Source organism: Gasterosteus aculeatus, chromosome 6, assembly GCF_964276395.1.
Source record: "Gasterosteus aculeatus chromosome 6, fGasAcu3.hap1.1, whole genome shotgun sequence".
NCBI classification, from domain to species: Eukaryota; Metazoa; Chordata; class Actinopteri; order Perciformes; family Gasterosteidae; genus Gasterosteus; species Gasterosteus aculeatus.
In genome coordinates this window covers 4,666,992-4,690,616 of record NC_135693.1, presented here as the reverse complement: position 1 = coordinate 4,690,616, position 23,625 = coordinate 4,666,992, and the positions used below count along the sequence as shown (strand labels likewise).

The 23,625-nt window shown below is 48.7% G+C and overlaps 3 protein-coding genes across 6 annotated transcripts in view; 2 read left to right on the top strand and 1 right to left on the bottom strand.

Annotated features, from left to right (window-relative positions):
* Nucleotides 1-15,552, top strand: part of sorbs1 (sorbin and SH3 domain containing 1) — a 35,203-nt gene extending 19,651 nt beyond the window's left edge. For 3 of the 4 annotated variants that reach the window (XM_040177757.2, XM_078104538.1, XM_078104537.1), the window contains 14 exons: nt 1,476-1,525; nt 3,390-3,568; nt 5,229-6,647; nt 7,816-7,880; nt 8,013-8,183; nt 8,611-8,657; nt 8,939-9,053; nt 9,184-9,309; nt 9,428-9,622; nt 9,832-10,353; nt 10,937-11,032; nt 12,281-12,468; nt 12,598-12,704; nt 13,031-15,552. In XM_040177757.2, coding sequence (XP_040033691.2) covers nt 1,476-1,525; nt 3,390-3,568; nt 5,229-6,647; nt 7,816-7,880; nt 8,013-8,183; nt 8,611-8,657; nt 8,939-9,053; nt 9,184-9,309; nt 9,428-9,622; nt 9,832-10,353; nt 10,937-11,032; nt 12,281-12,468; nt 12,598-12,704; nt 13,031-13,098 — 3,348 coding nt within the window. In that variant the 3' untranslated portion in view covers nt 13,099-15,552. The remainder of the gene's footprint in view (nt 1-1,475; nt 1,526-3,389; nt 3,569-5,228; nt 6,648-7,815; nt 7,881-8,012; nt 8,184-8,610; nt 8,658-8,938; nt 9,054-9,183; nt 9,310-9,427; nt 9,623-9,831; nt 10,354-10,936; nt 11,033-12,280; nt 12,469-12,597; nt 12,705-13,030) is intronic. The other variant, XM_078104535.1, reaches the window with a different exon arrangement.
* Nucleotides 15,548-22,275, top strand: pdlim1 (PDZ and LIM domain 1 (elfin)). Its single transcript, XM_040177786.2, has 7 exons — nt 15,548-17,161; nt 17,995-18,146; nt 18,464-18,548; nt 19,606-19,790; nt 20,624-20,772; nt 20,887-21,004; nt 21,617-22,275. The coding sequence occupies exons 1-7, from the start codon at nt 17,069-17,071 to the stop codon at nt 21,801-21,803; spliced, it is 969 nt and encodes a 322-aa protein (XP_040033720.1). The 5' UTR covers nt 15,548-17,068; the 3' UTR covers nt 21,804-22,275.
* A 132-nt stretch (nt 22,276-22,407) lies between these two features.
* neurog3 (neurogenin 3) lies at nt 22,408-23,148 on the bottom strand. Its single transcript, XM_040177797.2, has one exon. The coding sequence runs from the start codon at nt 23,027-23,029 to the stop codon at nt 22,535-22,537; it is 495 nt and encodes a 164-aa protein (XP_040033731.2). The 5' UTR covers nt 23,030-23,148; the 3' UTR covers nt 22,408-22,534.
* Between the last annotated feature and the right edge of the window lie 477 nt (nt 23,149-23,625).

The following is a 23,625-nucleotide window of genomic DNA, read 5'->3' as shown; positions in this document are numbered from 1 at the left end:
CTGATAAGTAGGGCGGGTTTTTACCTCTCATCCTCTGCCTCCCATTTGCCCCCCTCTATTTCATCATCTGGATAAAAAATGGCCCTTCTCGGTAATAAGATGTTAGGTGATATCAGTGTAGGATTAGTTTCAAGCGGAACCTTTTATATGAATAAAGGTTAATATAAACTGACACTAGTCAGGCATCTTGTAAATAACCAGATTAAGATGCCATTCCTTTACTCCAGATAAGCTTTTCACGGTTGTTTCCTGTTTACTTTCCACTGATGGTGTGTGTGTAATAACCCAATTACCCAGGGGAGCAAGAGGACACTATTTCCCTGATATCAGCTTGGGGGAGAGGGGGTGTGAGGGGCGGTATATGGTGTGGCGGAGCAAGGGAGAGCTGTAGATTATTCAATGACACTGACGTGTTCCCCCGGGTGGACATGGAACATTTGGCTTTATAAATAGCTCAGACTACAGACCTGCCAGCCTGATGTTCTGTTCTTACAAAGACAGGCGTTTATTCTGAAAGGTTATAAATGATCATCCTGCCCCGGCAACTGAGTGGGAAGGCATGTTGTGGCAAATGTCGCAGTGGCGACTGCTCCTTGTCGGGCCATCGGCGTGTGGAAGGGGACACTTGGCCGCGCCGTGGGGAAGTGGATCTGGAATTAGGAGCAGGGCCGGGCTGGCTGGGGTGGCGATTGTGCAATCGTACTGGCGTTCTTATTCATAGTGCCCCGGGTCACGTCCGTTATTTTTACCTGCTATGACGTCTGAAAAGAAGGAAGCAACAGAAACAGTGGGCTAAAATTAGTTGGCTCTAAACCATTCAAAATGCCGCTGGCTGCTATCGCACTGAATGAGCAGGCCTGTGTTTTGGACATTGTTGTTTTGTGCTCTTTGTCTTCATAAATGTGTCTTAATGATCTGTTTCTACAATGAATATGTTGGACTTTATTCACTACGCCTTTGTGTCTCCTTTTGGCTCTTTAAGTGTGTGTGAGTGTGTGTGTGTGTGTGCGTGCGTGTGATTGTGTGTAATTCGGCCCGCTTCCACCACCAGCTGGTTAATTGTCCCCCGGTCTGGTCCAGTGGTAATGAGAGTGACTCAATACCAGACAAAAGAAACGGCTTCGCTGGGAGACAGCAGCCCATTGGCTGCGCCTGTGACAGCCCCCCTCCCCGCGCGGGTGCCCCCTGACCGATGCACGCCCACCGTCCCCCCCCCTCCCCTCCACTCTTCCCACTGACGCTTGTTTTCTCCAACTTGCATGCTGGCCAAAACACACGCTTACTCCTCCGTGCCAAGCCCAGTCCGGAGACGCTAAGAACCCCGGCTGCTTGAGACAAAAAGCCAGAGCAGCGAGAGAGCGGCAGCGAGGACGAGCAGAGAGAATCTGACCATAGTTAATGCCCCTGCCTCTGTTCTAGCTGGAGGAGACCTTCCTGTGGATCTATCAATGACTTCTTTGTTTGGTTTGTTGCAGAGTGCCCCCTCTTTCAGCCCCCTGGAAACAGCCTCCGACCTGCAGCAGTAGTAAGTCCACCTCTCTTTACTATTCCGATACTTGAACTTTCAATCCTGCTTCCTTCCTGCAGCACGTTGGTGATTGTTTAAGGCATGTTATGGGGGATAAACGTCAGTGAGAGATGCAGAGCTGGCCCACCCTCAATAGGGGGAACTCCTGCTTCCTGAGGTAGATCCCGTTAATAAGGCATAACGCCGCTAGAACAGTGTGTCCTCTGTCCGTATAATGTGGGTTTTGTTGGGAGGGTTGTGAGACACGGCTGCTATGTGGGGATTTATTTAAAGACAGAAACCTGGATGTCACTGGGGGGAAGAGGCTCACCCAGCTGCTGCATAACTTAAAAACCGTTATCTTCTCTCCAATGGGCGTGTGCACAGAACTATGAGCGGCAACTGCAGCCTGAAAGAGGATGCTGGCTGTTCCTAAAACAAAGCCCGCCGAGCCCTTGATCTTTTTACTTTTCGTCCAATGAGATTGACGTCTTCTATTTTTGTTTGCGTCATAAAATGTAAGGAATTCAGGAGCGAGCCCTGGTGACTGTCCTGCGCTACAGTCCGGGGGAGAATACATTTCCTCCCTCCATTTCGGCTGAGAGCTCTCCATCTGCTGCGATCATTATGTCGCTGTGGCCCAGTATGTTAAAACAGATTCCCAATCCAGTTTTTAATCCGGGGGGTTTGTTGTTAACACTGAAAGGAAGGGGCTCCCGGAGAAGAGGTGCTGGAAGTTCAATCACCCGAGCTTCTTTCAAAGGAAGTCATAAAGTGACTTCCTTCACAGGCACACATGTTTAAGACAGGATGTTATTTATTTTTCTTCCCTGAGGTCTGTTTAAAATTAGAGGCATTTTGAAGAAGAGTCTTGTAAATCATCTGACTCTAAAATGCAAAGCCATATGTGCCAGTGTGGCGGCATTAAATGAATGAATACTTTGCTTAGTATATCTGTGTGTTTTCAGGACTCGGTTAGACACACACACTTTGTTTGCATGCATTAAAGGTCTTAAGACTCGAACCAGTTGGAAGATTGATTTAGATCCCAAATTCCATTCTCGGTATTTGGCATTTAAATGAGCCCCTGATCGTTCCAGAGAAATAGGTCACCAATACAGTAACGTGCAGAAGGTCCTTCATTGACTGATTACTGACTGTTAATTTGACCCGAACCGTCCAAAGGGGCCGGCTTCAATCACACACGGCTCCTGTCCTGCAGGTTTCCTGTGTAGTCATTTATGGGAATTCTTGTAAGTAACCCAGAACCAACATGATTTTTAATGGCGCTCCGGAGTCAGCAGGGCGCACCGCTATGAAAGAGCTTTTTGTGTTGGCTTAGGGAACAGGGAGACTGATGTTGGCATAAGTCGCATAAGTCTGTAAAAGTCTGACGTGGCCGTTTGGTAGAATAATAATTCCTCTTTTCACACTAAAACGGGTTTTTATTTCACGACGCTGGTGTCTCTCTCGGTTTGATGAACACGTCTGTCTGCGCAAATGGAGCCACAGCGTGACCACCGTGTGAAGTAGAGTAAACCTGACAGAGGTACAGGTGCGTGGCCGCGCCTGATGTGCCATGTGGGAATTCAGGAGAATATTTATAGAAAAGTGTCCTGTCGGCCTCTCTGGAATGAAGATATGTGCAGTAGAGCCTCCTCTCAATGTTGGCCTCCAAATGTCTTGAATAGACAGTTTTTTCCTGTCTCTGTCTGGGAAGACAGGAATCACCTCGAGATACACTGAATGAGAACCATATGACAGCTCATTACCCAATTTGTGCGCCTCTGGTTATCATAGAAAACAAATGCAATTCAACTCCCCCGGATGAATACGGCTGTGTTTGATTAGCTGTCTGCGTTCCTCTTCTCGACCCGTCTAGCTCCTCGAGCAAGTCTGGACACAGCGAGGTGGAGAAGGACGGGGGATCGTCCACGGGTGAGCCTGGGGCTCCAGAGTGCGACCGCCATGTTTACAAGAGCGTCCTGGAGGGCGGCGACATTCCCTTACAAGGTCTACGGGCCCTAAACAAGCGCCAAGGCGGCTCCTCCTCATCCAAAGGTAGGATAGCCACCGCGTTGCATGTGCTGCCAGTAAAACGGCAGGTGTGTGTGTGTGTGTGTGTGTTTATGGATGTGTTGCTAGACAGCACGGGCCATGTAAGGCCTTTCCTGCTGAGACAGAACCGATGAGTTGACGTGATGTTACGCCGCTCAAAGTATCAGACGGGGATACATGTGTTTCCATTTGCCGTTCTGCTGGAATCCAAACCGTTTTATTTTGCCAGACCTCTCAGCATCGGCCAATCACCTCGCAGCACTCATTCCCCCGCCAGCTTTTGATTTATTATTGATGCCGAGGATGTTTTCATCAAACGTGTGCTGGCCATCTGCTTTGGAAAACTCACAGAGGGAGTGAGGCTGCTAAGTCAGAGCTAACCTTGGAGAGTTTAACCCCCCTCCCCCCTCCCGTCCTGCCCCCGCCACCTCCCGCTCTAGTTGTGGGCCGCCAGTCTCCAGGCAGGCTTAGGAGAGGGAATGGATGAAGAGCGAGGTAAACAGACAGGGGGGATAAACAGGAGGGACACAGAGGGGGCGCATGAGGAAGTCAGCTGTCAGCGTGAGGTCCGAGGCTGGAATGCCTGCGCATATGGCCGGGAGGGGGCGGGGTCAAAGGGGGGGCCGCTGAAGAGACGTAAGGAAGAGAAAGGGCAGGACAGTCTAATAATATAATCCTGTATTATATTATACTTCCACATTAGGACTAATAGAGTGACGCGCGGAACTAAAACACATCCAAGAAGTTGTTCCCTTGTCGCAAATGCATTCGGCAGTCTATTCAACCTACTAGCACGCTCTTTCGTTCGCAAAGAGATGAGGCATTAAGTGCCAGAAACACTTTGTCATGTGTCTGTCTTGTGCTCGGGAAAGAACTGAGCGTCCTCAAGGGTTAGAATATACAGTATCTGGTTAGCTTCCTCTGTGTGTTTTTCTGGGAGATATGAATGTGACAGATGGCTCACGCGTGCTCGTGTCTCGCAGCATGTCTATGTGTTGTGTCACTTCCAGGCTCCATCTGTGGCGTTATCGCCCGCACGCTATAGCCGGGAACCTGAGCTCTCTGACAGTCATATTTTTACCAGCCATGTTGACTCAGGATTTATTATTATTATTATTTACAACCGTGTAGGAAGGTGTATTAACAGGGGTTACATTGGGCATTGATCATTGTAGCCGCCTGTCTGATCGCTGAAAGCCCAAGAGAAAAGGGTAGGAGGTTAATGCGGAACAGGTCATGTGACACAAAGATATGTGAAGAATTGTATTATTTTTCTTTTCTTTTTTCATGTACTGGTACTGCAGTCAGTGTTAATAATTCCTATATGACCTCTAACATCACATAACATCTCATATTGCTGTCTTAATACTTTATGTTCCACTTGTTCTTTTTCTGTTAACAATAATATTGCTAATGTAAGAATCTTTCAGACAGTGAATATCCGCTTGTTCCATTCTTGCAAAGCATTATTCTTCACGCTGTTAGTGCAAAGTCATATATTACTTGATGCACAATGCATCCAGTCTGCTTCCTCTTCTCATCCACTTCTAATGAAACTTGGTCTTTACTTTAGAAATGTGCCTGACTCTGTTTTAGTGTGTGTGAACCTGTGACTGTTGTAATCTAATATGTTGTTTATTCTGTTGTCCTGCATGCTTGCCAGTGGATTATAAAGGTGGGAATGGCTATATAATTTCACCCTGCTCCTCTGTAAATAGTCGATTGGTTCTTGCCAGTAATGCAATAGGTAACCAGTGTAAGAATATGAAGCCTCTTTCTGCTGCCAAAGCCCGAATACCCCAAATCCTGCCCTCTAAGTTCAAACCCATGCTGCTGCCGCCCAGTGGTGACAGTCAGGAGAGCAGGACCAAAGCTGCCAGGCACCCCAAGGCCCACAGCTGTGAGGATCTGTACACGGGGCCATGTGACCCGGACTTTGCCGGAGCCGAGGAAAGGGAGACTGGCCGACATTCGGACTGTAGATCCGAGTGTGCGGACGGCCTCAGGAACGTCTCCCCCGTGATCAGAAGGAGCCCATCGGAGTTCTCCAGCCTGTACAGGACCATGCATCAAATCCAGCGGCCCAGCTCGGCCGGCTGCAGCCCCAACGGCAGCGTCCGCAGCCTGGCCTCCCTCTTTGAGAGGTCACAGGCCGACGGGGGCGAAAGGTCAGAGGTGGACAACGGGGGCGACATTCCACGAGATGCCGTGTTGTCGCGGGTCAGCGAGTTTGAAATGATCATCCAGCGGACCAGCCCGGCGCCCAGCCGCTGCTCCTCCCTGCCCACCCTGCACTGCAGCCACAGCCCCGCCCACCTCCGCATGGCGGCCGCCGTGTCAGTGGAGTCACTCGCCATCACCGACGCCTCGCGGAGGGATGCCCGGTTCCCGGCGGGGGCCGAGGGCAGGAGCTGTGGGGAGGAGGCCCCGTCACCGGCCGCGGAGGAGGCCACGCCCCCCTCAGAGGACGGACACGATGTCCTGACTGACTCCTCCTCTAACACCGAGGCAGAGGTGGAGCTGATCTTCAGCGAGAGTTCCACAGGACAGAACCACCAAAATGTGGGTGGACCAAACAGTCCCTCTGGCCTGCTTCCAGCATCGCCTCCGCAACACAACCATGTCCACCACCACCACCTCCTGCACCACCTGAACCACCAACTCCTCAAACCAGGCAAATGCAAAGGCTCCTGCCCGGCGTCTTACACCCGCTTCACCACCATCCTGAGGCACGAGAGGCAGCAGGCCTCGACTCAACAGGAGAGGCCGGCGCCTCTGGAGAAGAAGACCACGCTCCCCGGGAACCTCTTTCTCATGGGCCCGGCTCCCTTCAGGTTGCGGAAAAACCAGCAGTCCCACCAGAACCGGAGGAGCCTGCAGGCCACTAAGGCGATGGCGGGCGTCCAGAGGCCCGGCACTTTGTCTCCCGAGCCCAGACCTCTGATCCCGCAGCGCCTGTCCTCTCTGGAGGTCCTGGAGAGGCTGAGCAACGGCGAGGAAAGCCACACTGACCACCTGAGTAACGGGCAGGGCCTGGACGCCAACGGGAACCTACTGCAGCTGCTGGCAGCTCACCGCAGAGGTGGCTATCTCAATACCTTCACCACTGTCACCCCCCCTCGCCCCACCCCCCCCTCCCCTCTGTGGTCACTCATTTATCTCGACTCTCTCTTCACCTTGTGTTCCTGTTTCCCCCACAAAGCGACGCCTCCGCCACCCCTCCATCTGTAGTCTGTGTGGTGTGTTTACAAAGTGACAGGGAAGCCTCCATCTCATTGTGTCAGTGTGCTGTGTGGTGCTCTCACATTTCACTGTGCATCAGTACCAAACACGTCAGAACACTGCGGTGACTGTAGGAGGTTCAGGCAGCTTTTGGTAACGTATATATATATATAAATCTCCTGGTGACATCAGATTTGAGGAGTATGCAAGAGTGCGTAAGCATTACATCTGTATCGACTGAATCCTGTGTTTGATTACATGGCTTTGGTAGCAGGGGGCACTTTTGGTTTTAGTCTTTTTGCATGATCCTCAATGAGACATAAAAAAAACCCGAAAGCTTTACCTAAAACTACAATCCCAGCATCCCCCCGTTGTGGTGAAGCAGGATGTTTGGATACGACATTGCATACGGTCTCTCAGACTGATGTCTCACCATGTCTGTATATGTTTTGGGGTTTTGGGAGTAATTTACTGCCGTCTTTCATTGTCTCACCATGAAAGGTTTGTTTTAGTCCCCTGCTTTGAATTATTTCACATAACCGAGGGAAACATCTATCCTGGGGAACAAATTAAATCACGAAAACCTTTCGCTGATATAATAGAAGGAAACTTCAGGAGCACACTAGATGCTGATTGGTCAATCAGTAAAACTATGATTCATGTTTATTCTTTTGGCCAATATACAGTAGGTTCCATATTTTCTTTTCTGCATTTGTTTAAATGTATTTTTTTCATGACCACACATCGGATCATTCCGTTCATTCCTATGAGCATGCAGGAATACATTTGGCTTTCTGGACGTGTGTGTGTGTGTGTGTGTGTGTGTGTTACAGATCTTACAGTGTACCTTTAAAGCATGCGTGGTTGTATTTATTGTATTTTTCTATGATTCTATTCTTTGGAATTGAGGAGTTGACTGCAATATCATCATCTTCTATTTGAAAAGTGTTGTTCTTTCAGTTGGATGTGCCTGGAGGTCGACGGTGAAAAGGCTTCACGGCATAATCTCCGTGCCGTTTCTGTTTCAGACCCGTCTCCAGTTCTCGGGGAGAGCCCGGATGAGGTGTTGCGAAGGCGTCATGGGGACAAAGAGGTGAACTTCCTTTCAGATTTAAGACAAACTTAAAACAAATAAAGAGAGCCGGATTATGAACGAGAAGAGAACCTCTGTGTCATGTGAATGGAAGCGTGGAGGAGAGACTTATCATGTCTGGTTTCCTGGCAGAAAATGTTGGAGGAGCAGCGGCGGCTGAAGCGGGAACAGGAAGAGGCCGACACGGCGTCCCGGCGACACACGGGCATCGTCCCGACCCGCCACCAGTTCATCACCAACGAGCGCTTCGGAGACCTGCTCAACATCACAGATAACACGGAGAAGAGGAAATCAGGCGTGGAGGTACAATGCAGCGCTGCGTCTTATCCTTCTGTAAGCAAGAAGTCAGATGGGAGAGTGAGTGTGCGCGAGAGCCGGGACAAGCAGGACTGTCTGTCTGGTTCAAACATTCGGGGGGGGGCAGTGATGGAAGACTCCACTTCCACAGTGCACACTGTTTGCGGGTGGGACGGGTTGTTTGCCGAGGTGTGTGGCTGTAAACAAAGCGTCCTGGGCCCCTCTTTCCTGTCACTGACAGAATATTGCTGTTCACACGGGGCGCAGAAAGGGAAACAGGTTTACAGCTGGCGACACGTTGCAGGGAAGCCCAGAGAGAATAGTGCCAAAGTACATGGGTATTTCTTGTTTTGGATAAAGTCAAAATGTTAAGGATGATATTGAGTGAAGAAAAATAATAAAATGCGTTTTCTTCTTTTTCTTTTTGACACAGAGAACTCCAGCCATGGCTCGCTTTGACTTCAGAGCCGAAACTCTGAAGTGAGTTATCTATTTGTCTATTACAAGGATGGTTTCATTATGCTGTTAAATTGAGTCCACCTTTTGAAGATTTACACATGAGGCGTTTGTCAGCATTTGTTTTGTCTCATTGGTGGGGTACAACAAGGATATTACAGAATATTATCGTTTGGACAAGTAGAATCACATTGAAGTAGTTTAGTTTAGTAGTTTAGTTGAAGTAGAAGTAGTGATTTTGAACACGGGTTCACCTGTTTTTTACCTCTTGATGCAACTAACTAATCCCTTCGGGGTCTTTCTAGGGAGCTGCCGTTTCAGAAGGGAGACATTGTCTACATAATTCGACAGGTGGATCAGAACTGGTATGAAGGGGAACATCATGGAAGAGTTGGCATTTTCCCTCAAAGTTACGTCGAGGTACGTCAGTTCTCCTTCCAGAAACATTCCATTCTATATTCCATGAAGGTGTTTTGCTTGAACATTCTTCTGCCCAGTGTGATTCAACTTGTATTTTCCTATTCATTCCGATGTGTTTGCTTTTTTCCAGCTCCTTCCCACCACAGAGAAGGCCCAGCCAAAGAAAAGTGCCCCGGTGCAGGTACTGGAATACGGAGAGGCCGTCGCCCGCTTCAACTTCAACGGCGACACGGTGGTGGAGATGTCCTTCAGAAAGGTGCGGAGCGGGACAAACTTGAGGAGGAGGGCTTTGAAATAACTTTACACATTCTGTCCTTTTGTTACTGACGCTTCATCCGCCCCTAAAAGCTGTGACGAAGGCTTTGTGTCTGCAGGGGGAGAGGATCACGCTTATTCGGAGAGTCGATGAAAACTGGTACGAGGGCAAAATCTCCGGCACCAACCGCCAAGGCATCTTCCCCGTCACCTACGTAGAAGTGAACCGGCGGCCCCGCGTCAAAAACGGGGTTGAGTACCTGGACCCCCCGGTCAGCCAGTTGCCACAGCGCAGCACCAACGCCTCCCCTCAGGTAAGGAGGGGGCACTTAGACGCGAGACTCTCTCTTACTACTGCTCACTGAATTCACACCACAGGTCAATGTTCACATTGACACACAACTTTTTCTTTTCTTTTTTATTAATTTTGAATTTTTCTCATTTTTCCTTCCTTTCCTTCTCTCACCCCCTCGTTGCTTTAATACCCCCGCCCCTCCCCCCCTGTTTCTGTTGCTCTTAAAAGCTATATCGTAACCGTCTGACCACCTCCCCGCTGCCCCTCCCGCGCTCCCCCCGTCGCTCCGTCTCCCCCAAAGTCCACGCCATCTCCTCCGAGTGGATCTCCCTGACCGTGGGAGGAGGGAGCCCTCCGACCGCCCCCACCCCTCCCCTGCCGCCGCTGCCCTCCGTGTCCTACCGCTGCGGCGAGTACCTGCCCCCGCCCTACTCTGCCAGCCCAGTGCCCCCCGTCACCGGCAGCCCGTACTTCATCTCCCCCATGGCTTCCCCGTCCGCCTCGCCTCTCCCCCCGCCTTACCCGCCAAGGCCCACCTCAACCACCCCCTTCCTCACGTTCACCCCACCGCAGGGCGGGGACTTCCTGCTCCGCCCCCTCTCCCCACGCCTGTCACGCAGCGTGAGCCCCTGTGGAGGGCCGGTGCTGGAGGGCTGGTTGAGGGGGGAGAAGGAGTTGACAGAGGGGGAAATCGCAGAGGGGGACGGGGGCCACGGAGCCCCGGGAGGCAGGCGAAATAGCCCCGCAGAGGTATCTTCTGCATGGTGTGCGGTGTTGCAACGCGGGCCTTTGGCCCCCGTTTGGTTCCTTTAGACAGACGTGAGATGAAGTGTTCTGAAGCAACATTTGTTTGGCCACACGGATAAATCTGCTGGTTTTGGTTTTGGCTGGTTAATTCCAAACTGGTCCCACCGCTTAGGACTGCAAGTCTGCATGTTGTGTGTGCGCTACTAACACGCGTGTGTTCTACAGTGTCTTGGTGCTCATGTGGTGCGCTTCACATGCAAGAGGAGCTGTTGTGTTTGTGGTTCCAGGATCCGTGTGAGAGCTCCAGTTTCTTCCCCTTCATAAAACTCAGCATGTTGTTGTGGTGGTTCGATGCGGAGGTGTAATAACACGGATGCCGTTGGGAGTTTGGAAGTTTATTTAGGATGGTGACATGTTTATTAGTCCGTATTTACAGGTTTCACATGTTGGCTTGTGTTTCAAAGGGGGAAATGCAACCTGACTGTGGCTGAGGTATGACGGTATTCACAGCAGGTGGCGCATGCCTGCTGTGAGAGCTTTTATCTGTTGTAAATGGCCTCGCTGATTTGACATTTTTGTGTTGCAGTTTGTGAAGAACGAGGCTGACCATCACGGACGGAGCTCCCAGAGCCCCGTGATGCTGTTTAACATCCAAGATAACAACAACGTGAACTCCTTCACGGTAAGGTGGAGTTCTCCTTCACCTCCACTGGAGTTTGTTTAGTGACCTCTTCATCTGTTTGACTTATTAACAAATCACCTGTGAAGATCCATTTGACTCACATCTTCTTTAACTCCCATTCTGTCTTCTATATTTGTGCAACAAACCAAAATAGGAACTTTCCCTTTATTAAAGGAGTAGTATGACATCTATGGATATATATATATATATGTATGTATTTGATTTCTTGCTTAAGAAGTAGAAGATCAATTCCACTGTCATGTTTGCCTCCTCTGTAGAGGCGAGCTTAGCTTAGGGTTAGCTTAGCTTAGCATAGACCCAAAACGGGGAAGGGCGAGCCTGGCTTGGTCTAAAGCTAATATGATTCAACTAGCGGTGCCAGTAGACCTCAGTTATTAACACAGTGTGTTACTGTATGTTCTGTTTAATCTGTTCAAAGACCGTTTGTGAGTCAGGAGCCATATGACTGAATTTGTTGAACCAGGTCGATAAGCTGGAGTAGAGGGGGAGATAAATTATCCTCAGTTCAATAAAACAACATTTAAACTGAAGTAAACTAACCTCCGAAACAAAAAAAGAAAAAGCACTGCAAAAAGAAGTGACATCTCGTAGGAAAGTTGCTCAGTTACAACATTGAGCAGAAACACTACGAACGCCCTTCGTCTCTCCAAGAAAAAACATAACACAGAACTACATTAAACTGCAGATTGTTTCACTGTTAGTATCTATGCTAAGCTAAGCTAGCCTGCTGCTGGCTTCAGCTTCACATTGAATGGACAGATATGTGAGTGGGATCCATCTTCTCGTCTAATCCTCAGCAAGAAAACAAATAAGGGAACACACAAGTACATTCACCCATAACACCAAGCTCCTTATTTGTACCAGTGGGCTTCCCTTAAATACTGCATGATCATCCTGTACAGTGTCCTGTTAGAAAGTGAACTAATACCTCATGTTTCCTGTCTACATGCTCTCACTCTGGTGCCTCGCCCTTTCATGCCTCTCCTCCTGGTCGCCACCAACGACTCCTCTGCTTTCTCACCTGGCTCTTAATGGATCACTTCCTTTCCCGCCTTGCTACTTACCGGACCGACCTTCCTGTCTCGCCCTTCCCTCACCACCCGACCCCCTCCCCCTCTAACTCCTCACCTCTTCACCTCGGCCTCTTCCGGGACTCTCGGTGGGGCCGCTGTTCTCTCTTTCTCTGACGACTTCACCCACTCCTCCTCCTCCTCCTCCTCCTCCTAGGAGGCAGTGTGTAATGAGATCTTGAATATAGCTGAGACCTCGGTGAGGTACTGCAGCACCCTGTCCCACCTCCCTCGTGACTCTGCCCATAGAATGCACCCCCAGCCCAGTAAACACTCTCTCATCATTTCCCAGCAACCCCAGTCCCACAGCAGCAGCCCGGAGCCGAACCGTCTCAACTGTGGAATGTGAGTAAGATCCCTTTCGGTTTCTCCTTCACACCATGTTTGTTTTTGTTTTTTCTGGGGGAGGGTTTTATTATTTCATTAGCGGTTCAGAATGTTGTGTCTCGTGAACCAGTCTATTTCTCTCTCCAGTTTCCAGGCGCTTTACAGTTACGCGCCGCAGAACGAAGACGAGCTGGAGCTGCAGGAGGGCGATCTCGTCAGCGTCATGGAGAAGTGCGATGACGGCTGGTTTGTCGGTATGTGCCTGCTGGCCCCCCGGGGATGATTCCTCTGGGATGCAGTCACACTCCCTGTGTCCCATTAATCCTCCCAGGGTCGCTGCGGAGTGACAGCAGAGGACTGTACGCCCGCAATGTGCAGCTCAGGGCAGAAGTAGTCTCATTTTCACATCCCTCCAGTTTCTAAAGCATGATAGTGGAGGATTGAGTGTAACGTGCACACGACTTGCACTTCCCTTTAGCTCAAAGGTGGTGTTTTTTTGCATTATAGTCAAGGTGGTTTTAGCGTTTAAGCTTTTTACTTTCATTGTTACCTGATCCTGTTTTCTGTCTTTTGTCAACAGGAACCTCAAAGAGGACAAAACTGTTCGGGACGTTTCCTGGGAATTACGTGAAGGAGGCAAAACTGTAACGATGTCTAATCTGGCTGTAACACATGGTCGCCTGTCAAGCTTGGGAAGTCACTACTATCTCGCATGGCTGTTGGGTAGCGTAGTCATTTTGTCTGGGAACGTGTTCGGTTGGTCCTGAGGTATGTCAAACTGCACGAGGGAGAAGAGTACGGAGACCGCTCACTGGCCGAACCTCAGCACGGCGAACACCGTGACAACGCTTCACACACTCTTCTTGACAGAATCCCGTCTGTCTCCACGTGTGGAATTTCTCCCTGACAACCTCACTCAAAGTAGCGTCTATTGTGCAGATGATAGCTTCCATCCTGTCCATGTCATCTAGAGTACATACGTGTTTACGTAGCACCTTAGTGCGGAGGCCGGCAGCAGAGCGGCGTGCGGGTTGAAGAGTGGATCTTTTTTTACCTGAACGAGATGTGTGGTGTTCGGCGCGAGCTACCTTGCAGGACCAGAGGGGTTCATCATGATTAGCGAAGTAGGAGGCCGACCAAGAGAAAACCTTCAGTGTTAGCAGACGTTTAATTGAATGTGGCCGTCCGTTCCTTCCGCTTAGGTTGTGTATGCGCACATCCTCTATTTAGCTGTATTTTTGTGCCTCGTTCAGTAGCTCGCGCTAGACGCCGTGCAGATCTCACATAACAAGATAATGATAATAGATTAATCACCAAAAAAAGGATATTTCATGTTTAAAGCGAAGCCAACCCGTCTCAGAATATAATCATTTTAATAGCATATTGAGATTTTAACCTTGACCCTGTTGACAAGATTGTATGTTTTTCCGCCGTGTAAATGTGTACAGAAAACTTTTAAGAGGCCTTTCAAATGTGGCTCCATATTTTCATATGTAATGTAGACAATTTGGGTTATACGCTTCGTGAAATGACAGAAGTGAGCACAACGTGCACAGTGTTTGACAGATCAAATCGGAGCGCGAAACACGACCGGCCATCGCCTCAACATTTCGCCGCCTTCAGCTTAAAGCATTAGTAGCGATGACAGTCGGCTCTTTGAGCCTTAATCGCTCCCTACGGAAGATCGCTTTGAATTCCTTTGCCTATCAAAGCGATCCGAGCCCTCGCACCGAGCTGCGTCAGATCCTGTAACAGACGCCACGTGTCAGAGACGATCGCTGTTGTTTGTTCTGTGCATCTTCATCAGATTCCTCATTGTCATCAACCGCCGGTCTGTGCTCATGAATCCTTTGCAGGTCTTAGCACTGAGCAGCTCTCGCTGCGTGTTACGACCTGCTCCGACCGGCCGTGTGCAGGGAAATCGCTGCGGAGGTATTTGATTTGGTTTTGTTTATTCCAGGTGCACTAGTGTGACTATCTGCCGGATCCTTTGCCCCAATCCACACATTTCTAATCAAATGAGTACACAGAATCGGGAACATGACCTGAAGTATTAAAAGGAAGAACAGTGGCTCGGTGATGATAAACATTTGGAACACGGTTTGAAGCTGTAAGTGGCTGCCACAGAAGTAATGTATGAAGTTTATTAACATTTGCACTCATACAACAAAAGTCAGTAGCAATCAGTGTTTCGTCCTTTTTCTGACTTTCGCTTGTTGAGACAAAATCAGGAGTAACTTTCTCACCGCCGTCATTTTTGCCAACAAATCTGATACGGAATGTTTTCTCAAGATAGCACGGCAAACTATGGGTTTGCCTGTGAAGCACTGATATAATATTCAGGTATTTTGTTACACCACAAAAGCAGGTTTTCCCCTCCACTGCCGCTCAGATAGTGTTTCGCTCCGCCTGGCATGTCCTGATTGGGAGTCAAAGTGTTTCCCTGACAGAACAAAAGCACACGCACACCACACGATGGACAAATAAACACAATCCACACGACTCATCCCTGATTGTTCCTGTGATATTGTTCGTACGCCACAGGATCCATGAATGTATGAATATATGAATGTGATGCAATGCACACGAAACGTGTCAGTGTTTTCACCTCGAATGAACATGCAGACTACAGCGAGCCACAAGAAGGATTGTAAATATGTAAAATAAGAAATGGACTGCGAGCAGTGGGACGTCCGTCACTCGCAGCGCTTTATTTACCTGAAGGATTTTTGTGGCAAAGCACAGAGTGGAGCGTTACTGAGCACGGGAAGTTTAAAGCATGTGAACATTACGCTGCCATTTGTGACGATCATAACGCATTATGTTAGATGCAAAAATTGTGCCTCATTTTCATTTAGGTGTCTTTTATTTTTTGGGGGGGCTGTGATCATTATTATGTACCCATGACATATTTAATGTAACCATGGTTTTACCATTAGTCCTAATCTCATTATGATTAACAATCATGAGACACACAACCTGCAACATGTTTGTTTGTTTGCTTCAATTTGCAGTGCTGTTACATTGATAATATTAAAATAAAGATACTATACACTGCTGTGACTTCGGTATTATGCAATATTTAATAAACCGTTTAAACCATTTGGTGTGTTACCCGATTCTGTTTCTAGCAACGGTCTGAATGGCAGCAGAGGTGGAGCCGAGTTGGCGTGAATGTTGGTGTTTTATGAGCTAATAGCTACATAAACTTTCTTAAGGGCTCATTCTCACCATGAGCTCATGCAGATGTGCGTGAGCTACAGGGGCTTCTGAACTGTGAATGAGGATCTTTTTTTTCAAGTGTTAAAGAGGATAACTTAGGTTTACATAAATATTTGGGTGAAATCTCATCGAGGTGAAGATGTTGACAGATTTGTTTGTACAGCCGACTTGAACTAAAACTTCAGGACTTTGAGGCCCACGTGGACTTCAGGGCCTGCTGAGGATGCATGAAGGCCCCCATAGAGGACTTGTTTCGTGGGGTCAGTCTACCAGGAGCGTTTCCCTCTCCGCTTCCAGCACAGATCATCTGGCTGGAATTCAAGTTTTGGGAGCGGCACATTCCACATCCTGGGATTTAGCTCTACCATAAATGGTAAACTCGCACACAACACGGTGACGTACCGGCAGGCCGACATCCCTCAAACACACCCTGAGCAGGACATGAGGAGGGACCACTCTGCTCGGCTTCCAGCGCAGAGTCAGAACGCTGATCAGAGGTCGTCTATTAAGAGCATCGACGAGCCACCGTCATTGTTGCTATTCAGATGGAATATTGAAATAATCTAAGAGATTATTAGAGACAAGTGTCCTTTACAGAGACAACTGGGTAAAGGGGAGGTGTCTCGTGGTATTTATTCATCAGGACAATACAAGCATAAAGTTGCACGTTATTGTTCTAGTTATTTTTCTTCAGTAAGTCTCAAGAAAAGACTGAAATCAAAAATGCATTAGAGTCCCTCACTTTGTCACACCTCTCCTGCCTGTGGCTCCAATTCCACACGCTCTGATAATGTTAAGTTACTTTGAGGAACTTTGAACAAGTTATGAAACAGTCTGAATATAATACTGATCTTGCTGTATCATCTCCATTACAACCAGAGCAGATGTGTCTGTGCAGACTGTTGGATTCTGCTAATGTAAAAGGAGAGCTTTTCTAAAGAGATTCTGGTGCTTGGAAACACAGTGACAGTTGAAATCAACTGAAGTTTAAAGGATTTTAGCTTTAAAATGCAAATGTATTGGGCTCTATTTTCAGATGTTGTCCCGTGAATGAATATAAAATGCATTGTAAGCTGTAGCTGGTACACCTCAGTAAGTTCAATCAGTTGCTGTGCAAATGTTATGGTTGTGGTTTTGGTCCCATCGTTCCCAGTTAGGATGATCAGAAAATAATACCGAGTGATACGTTTTTCCCGATATACGATCTTTGGGTCTCTCATTTATCAGTGAGGAAACTTCTTAATCCGTTGGCCGGAGTGTGACTTGAGGGCCCACCCTCTCCTCTGCTGCTGCCCGTCGATCCCGGCGCGCGTCACACGCAGCAGGAAGTGACCCGGTGGTCGGACGCAGAGCCTCAGACACGGTACCAGTCCGCTGCTTCAGAGACGACGCCGCCATGCCTCTCCGGGTTGTAATGCCGGGTCCCGGGCCCTGGGGCTTCAGGCTGGTCGGGGGAAAGGACTTCGAGCAGCCGCTGACTATTTCCCGGGTAAGATGCCCCGCGCGCGCGCGCGGCCGCACCTGGTGCCCGCGAGGCGTTCCGCTCCCCGCAGGTTCACGTTAGTCAACGCGACGTTAACTTTACGTTAGTTCAGCGTTACCCGAGCGGGCTTCGCTACAGTGTTCGTGTTTGTAACGTTACTTTCAGCCACCGACAAGAATTGTATGTTTTTTTTTTTTTTTAGTGCACTTTCATGCAGCTAACGCGACATTTTGCCACATAACTTTATAACGTTGTCAATTTGAAGCTCGACGCTGCGCTTTATTTGGTGAAGTTTTACATATTGTCCTACTGGAAGTATTTCCTCATGTTGGCAGACTTAATTATTTACCTCTGCTGCAATATTTAATCTCGTATAGTCCCAACTTTAACTTAAAAACATATTTGGGGGACTTTTTTTACATTTATTTTGAAATATCCACGTGTCCCTGGCAGCTCTTGCAGCACCTTCTGTTACTTCCCGGTGTGGCCAAACGTCACAGAACTGCAATGCATCACTAAAGTGCTTTCGGTACCACTGAGTGGCGGCGGCTCAGTAAATGTTGTTCCAGTGGAACAGTGATTCTGCACCGATTCTCTGTCTCCCATTGAGCCGTTTCCCTCCCGAGTGAGCCTGACCTCTGCCCCTGTTTACTGTAAATACTGACCTGTGTTGAGGTCCATGAAGGTCAGCGCTAAACAACACAGCAGGAGCGTTCAGCCCCTCTTAGACATGTTATCTGTCAGCCGATGGTGTGTTTCCCGTGTAGCTCTGATTCCAGTTACTTTCTGTGTGCTCGTTTTAAAACTACTTTTAAGTGACTTTCCTGTCTCCTGTGCAGGTGACCCCGGCGAGTAAAGCCGCTCAGGCCAACCTGTGCATCGGCGACATGATCCTGGCCATCGGCGGCGAGCCGACGGAGGGCATGACTCACTTGGAGGCGCAGAACAAGATCAAGGGGTGCATAGAGGAGATGGTGCTCTCTGTAGACAGGTAGGAAGTAGCGCACGCCTACAGGTACTCTGACCCGCATAGCCGGCAGCCCGGAGAAGGCTGAGTAATGCGAGACCGCGGAAATCCGTGTTTTTGGGGGGGGGGGGTGACGTGTTTATTCATGTCTTTAAAGGACATGACTTTCTTTTGTTGTGCTGACATCCTAAGTTAAAAAAAAATGCTAAGCTAAAAAAGCTATGCTAAGCTTTGTTTTAGTTCTATTTACTTTACTCAACTTGTGTGGCATTATTCTGTGATTTCAGCATTGTTAATCAATAATATTCACAAAGGCTTCTGGTCCTCCCTCTGCTCTGCAGGTCAGAAAGTAAAATGTGGTCCCCGCTTTCGTCCGAGGAAGGGAGGACACATCCGTACAAGATGAATCTGGCATCCGAGCCAAAGGTGCGTGCGTGTGTGTGTGTGTGTGTTCTTATCTCTCTTTTAACAATGACCTCCCCTCTCTTATTTAGCCGTGAGTGTGGACTCCTTCCAGGTAGCTGCACGTTCTGCACCCATAAAGCTTTGTGGGTTGGGTTTTTACATTTCTTTATTCATTCTTCCCGCTGCCAACGATGAAGTCATTGTTTACTACCCAACAGGAGGTTTCCTAGGAGACGGTAGTTTATCAGCCAAGTTCTGACGCAAGCTTCAGTTCCTTCCTGCTGACCGCGGCCAAAGTGTAGGAAACGGTGTCCCGGGCGCTGTGTGTGCGCGCTTCAGAGTGTCGTGCATTTTTCTCACACACACACACACACACACACACACACACACACACACATATATATGTCACGCTTTCCAACAGCTCTTCTGGATTTTCACTTTAACGTGTGGTCACTGTTTTATTACTTTAAGCCTTTGGCCGTGTACTTTGTAGGCCTTTTCCGTGCGAGTATTGCTACAGTGTTTATTTGCTCCCAGAGATGTGCAGGGTATTTCTGGGATTTAATTGTCGTACGCTTGAAGCATGAGCTATTTGCGTGCTCCCACTGATGCATGAGCTGGATTCGGTTGTATTTATGTGCCCACGTCTGTGGCATGCCAGGGCCATGATGTGCTGCAATTAAGTCCGAATCCACAGTCGTGCGTTATGCTGCTAATTTGTGTGTGGCTTTGACTCAAAGTAGAAGCAATTAGAGAAGCAAATGAGACGTTTTCACTTGAACAATATTTTCCTCTTTATTCAATTAATGTTGATCACCAAAAGTTGGGTGTTTTCAGATAATGAGTGAGATTATAAACTGTTCTCACCAGCAGTTTTTAACATGTGCAAGTGCATACTTTAAAAAAAAAATTTCAAACTCCAGTTCATCTGAAAGCGTCGTGACCACCATTGCGCCGAGGTTTCACAACACGTGTTGCATGTTTCAGACGGCGTCAAGTTATTTCACAAATCTCTTCCTTTCACTGCCTCCACGCCTGGCCACTCGCTAAAAGCCTTCCGGGTGCGATCTCTCTGCAGGAGGTGAGGCACATCGGCTCCACCCACAACCGCAGCGCGCTGCCGTTCGCCGGCTTCGGCTCCAAGGTGGTGACCAACCAGTACAACAGCCCCTCCGCGCTGTACTCCTCAGAGAACATCAAGGACTTCAACTCGGCCGTGGACGAAGTCCAGACCCTCGCTGCTGCCAACGAGCCCCACAGCAAGTAAAGTGACCCCGGATCCCGGGGGGGGGGGGGGGGCAGTTAATGTAGCGACAGAGACTAAAGCATTGAAATGCTTTTGAAATGCACGTATATCTATTGTATGTTTTGGTATCAACAGCTAAACGGTGCTTTCCCAGCTGTCTGGTCACATACGAGTGTGTGTGTGTGTGTGTGGATGAAGTGCGGTTCCTTGGCTGGGAATGTGTTCACATAACATCACCTTTACGTCAGAGAGCAGGTCAAGGTCTAACCACATGCTTTTAGCAACACGTTTATCTACCATGACACACCCATTTATTTTTAACTTGAAGCCACCTAGCTGTACCTACTGCTCGACATTAAGGACGCAGCTGTGTCAACGCCTAAAGGAGTAAAGTCTCCCTCTGTTTGATGGCCTTGTTGTGGAGCGTCGTGGGAAGCCCGTCCCTTTGCTCTGATTGGCCAGTTTAACATCTTTTTTCTTATCTGTTTGATAAGTTTAAACAAAGAGTTCCAATGTTTAATCTTAAAAGAATCGATGACTCTTTAAAAAAAAACGGTGCCAAAGTTCTTTGGATCAGTTTGCTCAGCAGGCAGCAAGATGCAAGTAGGCCTTGTCCCCAAATGCTGAATGATTCATGTTACAAGTACCAGTAGTGTGGACGTGATGAGGTGTTTATAAAGGTGGTGCATTGTATCACGTACAACTAGGAATACGCGTGACAAATCACATTAAACTCTAATCACATTAAACTCTTATCACAGAATTAAGAAACGAATAACGGCGAGAAAAGGTGTTTTTTGAGTGTTTCCTGGGAATGTGACATATTGTGACGAACCCACTTCCTTCGTAGAGCTCCGTCAGATCTTCCTCAGACGGGCAAGCGGCCGCCCGTCGCAGCCGACTCCGAGGTTTACAAGATGCTGCAGGAGAACCAGGAGTCCGTGGAGCCGCCGCGGCAGTCCGCTTCATTCAAAGTGCTGCAGGAGATCCTGGAGACGGGTACGGGGGTCCCGTTAGTCGCTCACAGCTCCCTCCGTTACAATGTGCCGCTTCAGGTCAGAGTAGAGGTGTCTGAAATGTGAAGTATGCTGAGATGTGGCTCTGTGCTCGTAGGTGACCCCGATAAGCCGTCAGGGTTCAGGAGTGTGAAACCGCCCGCCACAAAGATTGGATCATCGGTGGGGAACACGGAGAAGTTGCCCTCCTGTGACAAATGTGGTTCGGGGATCGTGTAAGTATTGTTTCCTGGGTCACATGTGTCATTTCGAGTCTGACAGTTCTGCTTCGTCAGAACAAAGTTTCCTGCCCTGATTCACTGATCACCCTCCACATCGGGGCCGAATGGTGCACCGCTAAGTGCTAAGTGCCAGAGAGTGTTTGTCGGAGTTTGTCTCCACCTTGTGGCTGACTTTAGTAAAGACCGAGGGCGACGCCTCTTTGCTGCTGCCACAAACTAACTACAGCGGTATATTTCCCCAAAATGTGTTTGCGTCTATGCATTTTTCACTTGGTTTGAACTGACTGCACTGTTATTGGTTTCATATCCCCAGAAAGCTTTGTGGTTCGTTGTGACCAATGTTTTTCAGCTAATTTCATGTCTATGTTTAGATCCACTTACTGACCGAGCGTCATTATGAGAGTAACTGAAAGAAATGCAATGAAATGCCTTTTTCTTTTACGATAAGATGTCCAGTAAGCGGGTAAAGGTGTGTAGTGCTGTTGGACACGTAGTGAGCCTTCAGTACCTCACGTACCATCAAAGAAACAATCCCCGTCATTTTCAATCCGCTCGCCATCCCGTGTCTGGATAAATGAAACCTGGTCTGTGTCTTTTCCTCTTCAGGGGGATGGTGGTGAAGCTGAGGGACAAGTTCCGTCACCCCGAGTGCTACACCTGTACGGACTGCAACGTCAACCTGAAACAGAAGGGACATTTCTTTGTGGAGGAGCAGATATATTGCGAGAAGCACGCACGCGAGCGAGTGACTCCGCCGGAGGGCTACGACGTGGTCACCGTCTACCCCAAGTAGAGCGCTCGCTGAGCGCCGCCTCTGACTGCACGCCGTTATAGGACGCCGTGACATAATCCAGGACATGCCGACGTCCAGGGCTCGCTAATCCTGAGACCCTTAAGTGGTCTTCTCTCGCATTCTGCTTCAGCACGGTCATTGGTAGACAGAACTTACAACTACAGCTTTGAAAATGTTAATTTGCACGGTGACTTTGGCATCTACAAAAGGAAAGTTGATTTGATACTATGAAATTATGGCATTCATTTAATCTCTCCCCAAATTTTTGTATTTTCTTCATCATTTTCCATTTGTCAGCCGATGTGAATATTTGTCTTTGCATGGTCAGTACGTTCTCTTGACTTGTGAAAACAAAGAAAAGCCACACCTTTTCACCCTGTGATACATGTTTTATTCGTTAAATAGACTTACTTTATGCAGCAAAAAAAAAACGTTTCAATATCATTTACCAAAATAAATATTTTTAGCTTGGTTTTGTCGTCCTCCATGATTGTGCTCCTCTTGGACTGATTGAACATCCTTTGTCAAAAAAGCAAGTGCAACGTGGTCATGAAATGTCCTTTTAAACTCTTCTCATCTCAGTCATTTTATTCACATTTCATTCTAAGTGCTCTTAAAAACTGCCATGTACGCTGAAGGCAGAAAACACTGGTCGATCCGGAAGCGCACCATTGCTTTAGGTCGGACCTCACATAAGTGCAGCTGACCGACTCATAACTCCTCCTAAAAAGTTAAAAGCACCACGTGTTTTTCGGGTCCTCTTCCCCGCGGGCCGACTTGAGATAAAAGGTAACTGGGATGACACCGGACGGCTCTCTCGAAAACATCTTACTCATCTGACGCGCCAGCGTGTAACAGCCCGTCGGGTCACAGGCGGCGGATGGAGCGCGCGTGCACCCGGCGGGTGAGTCCGAGTCCCGCCCGGCAGCGGGGCCCCTGCTCGAGCTGCTCCGGTCGGATCCCTCCGGCCGCAGGTACTCCGGCGCGTGCTGCTCGGCCATGCGCAGCGTCTCGCTCAGCGCCCAGATGTAGTTGTGGGCGAAGCGCAGCGTCTCGATCTTTGTCATCTTGGCGTCCTGCGGCAGCGCCGGCAGCACCGTCCGCAGCGCCTCCAGGGCGGAGTTCAGGTTGTGCATCCTCGAGCGCTCACGGTCGTTGGCCTTCATTCTGCGCCTGCCCCGCTGCCGGGACTGCTCGCGCCTGCTCTTGGGTTCGAGGTCCGTCATCGAGGAGGTGTCCAGCGGCTTTCGTGGCACGTGTTCAGCGGCGTCGCCGGCCTCGTTCGCGCGGCTTCGACCGACAGGAGCGCACCCGCAGAGCGCCGCCGCATCGCCGGATGCGCGCAGGTGACTCGGAGCGCACGGTGCTTTGGGAGACATCCTGTACGATGGACAACAACATTGGAATCAAAAATCCGAAATTTAGCCACAAACATATAAAATAGCATTTAGCTGAACACTCGAGACACAGTGAACCATTTTTTTTATATGGTTTTGAAAGCCTTTTAGACTTTTTAACTTTCTTTTTTTTTGATGCGCCTCATATTATGAAGGCTTTTCATTTCACTCTTAAACCAATGCCTGTGTTTTTTTTAAATCTCAAAGTTGTTTAATTCTTAACAAGCAACTGGACTTCAAGAAATATCTTTAAAAGTCCAAATATTTCCAAATGGAAATGATTTTCTCTTACCTGACAGGTGATGCTTGGATACGGAGACAGCCAGTCGTCCTTGTTAATCCTCTCTTGGAGCTGGAGGCAGCAGACGCTGTATGTGCAGGTGACAGTGAGGGATGGATGCGCATCCCTGCTATTTTATATGGCC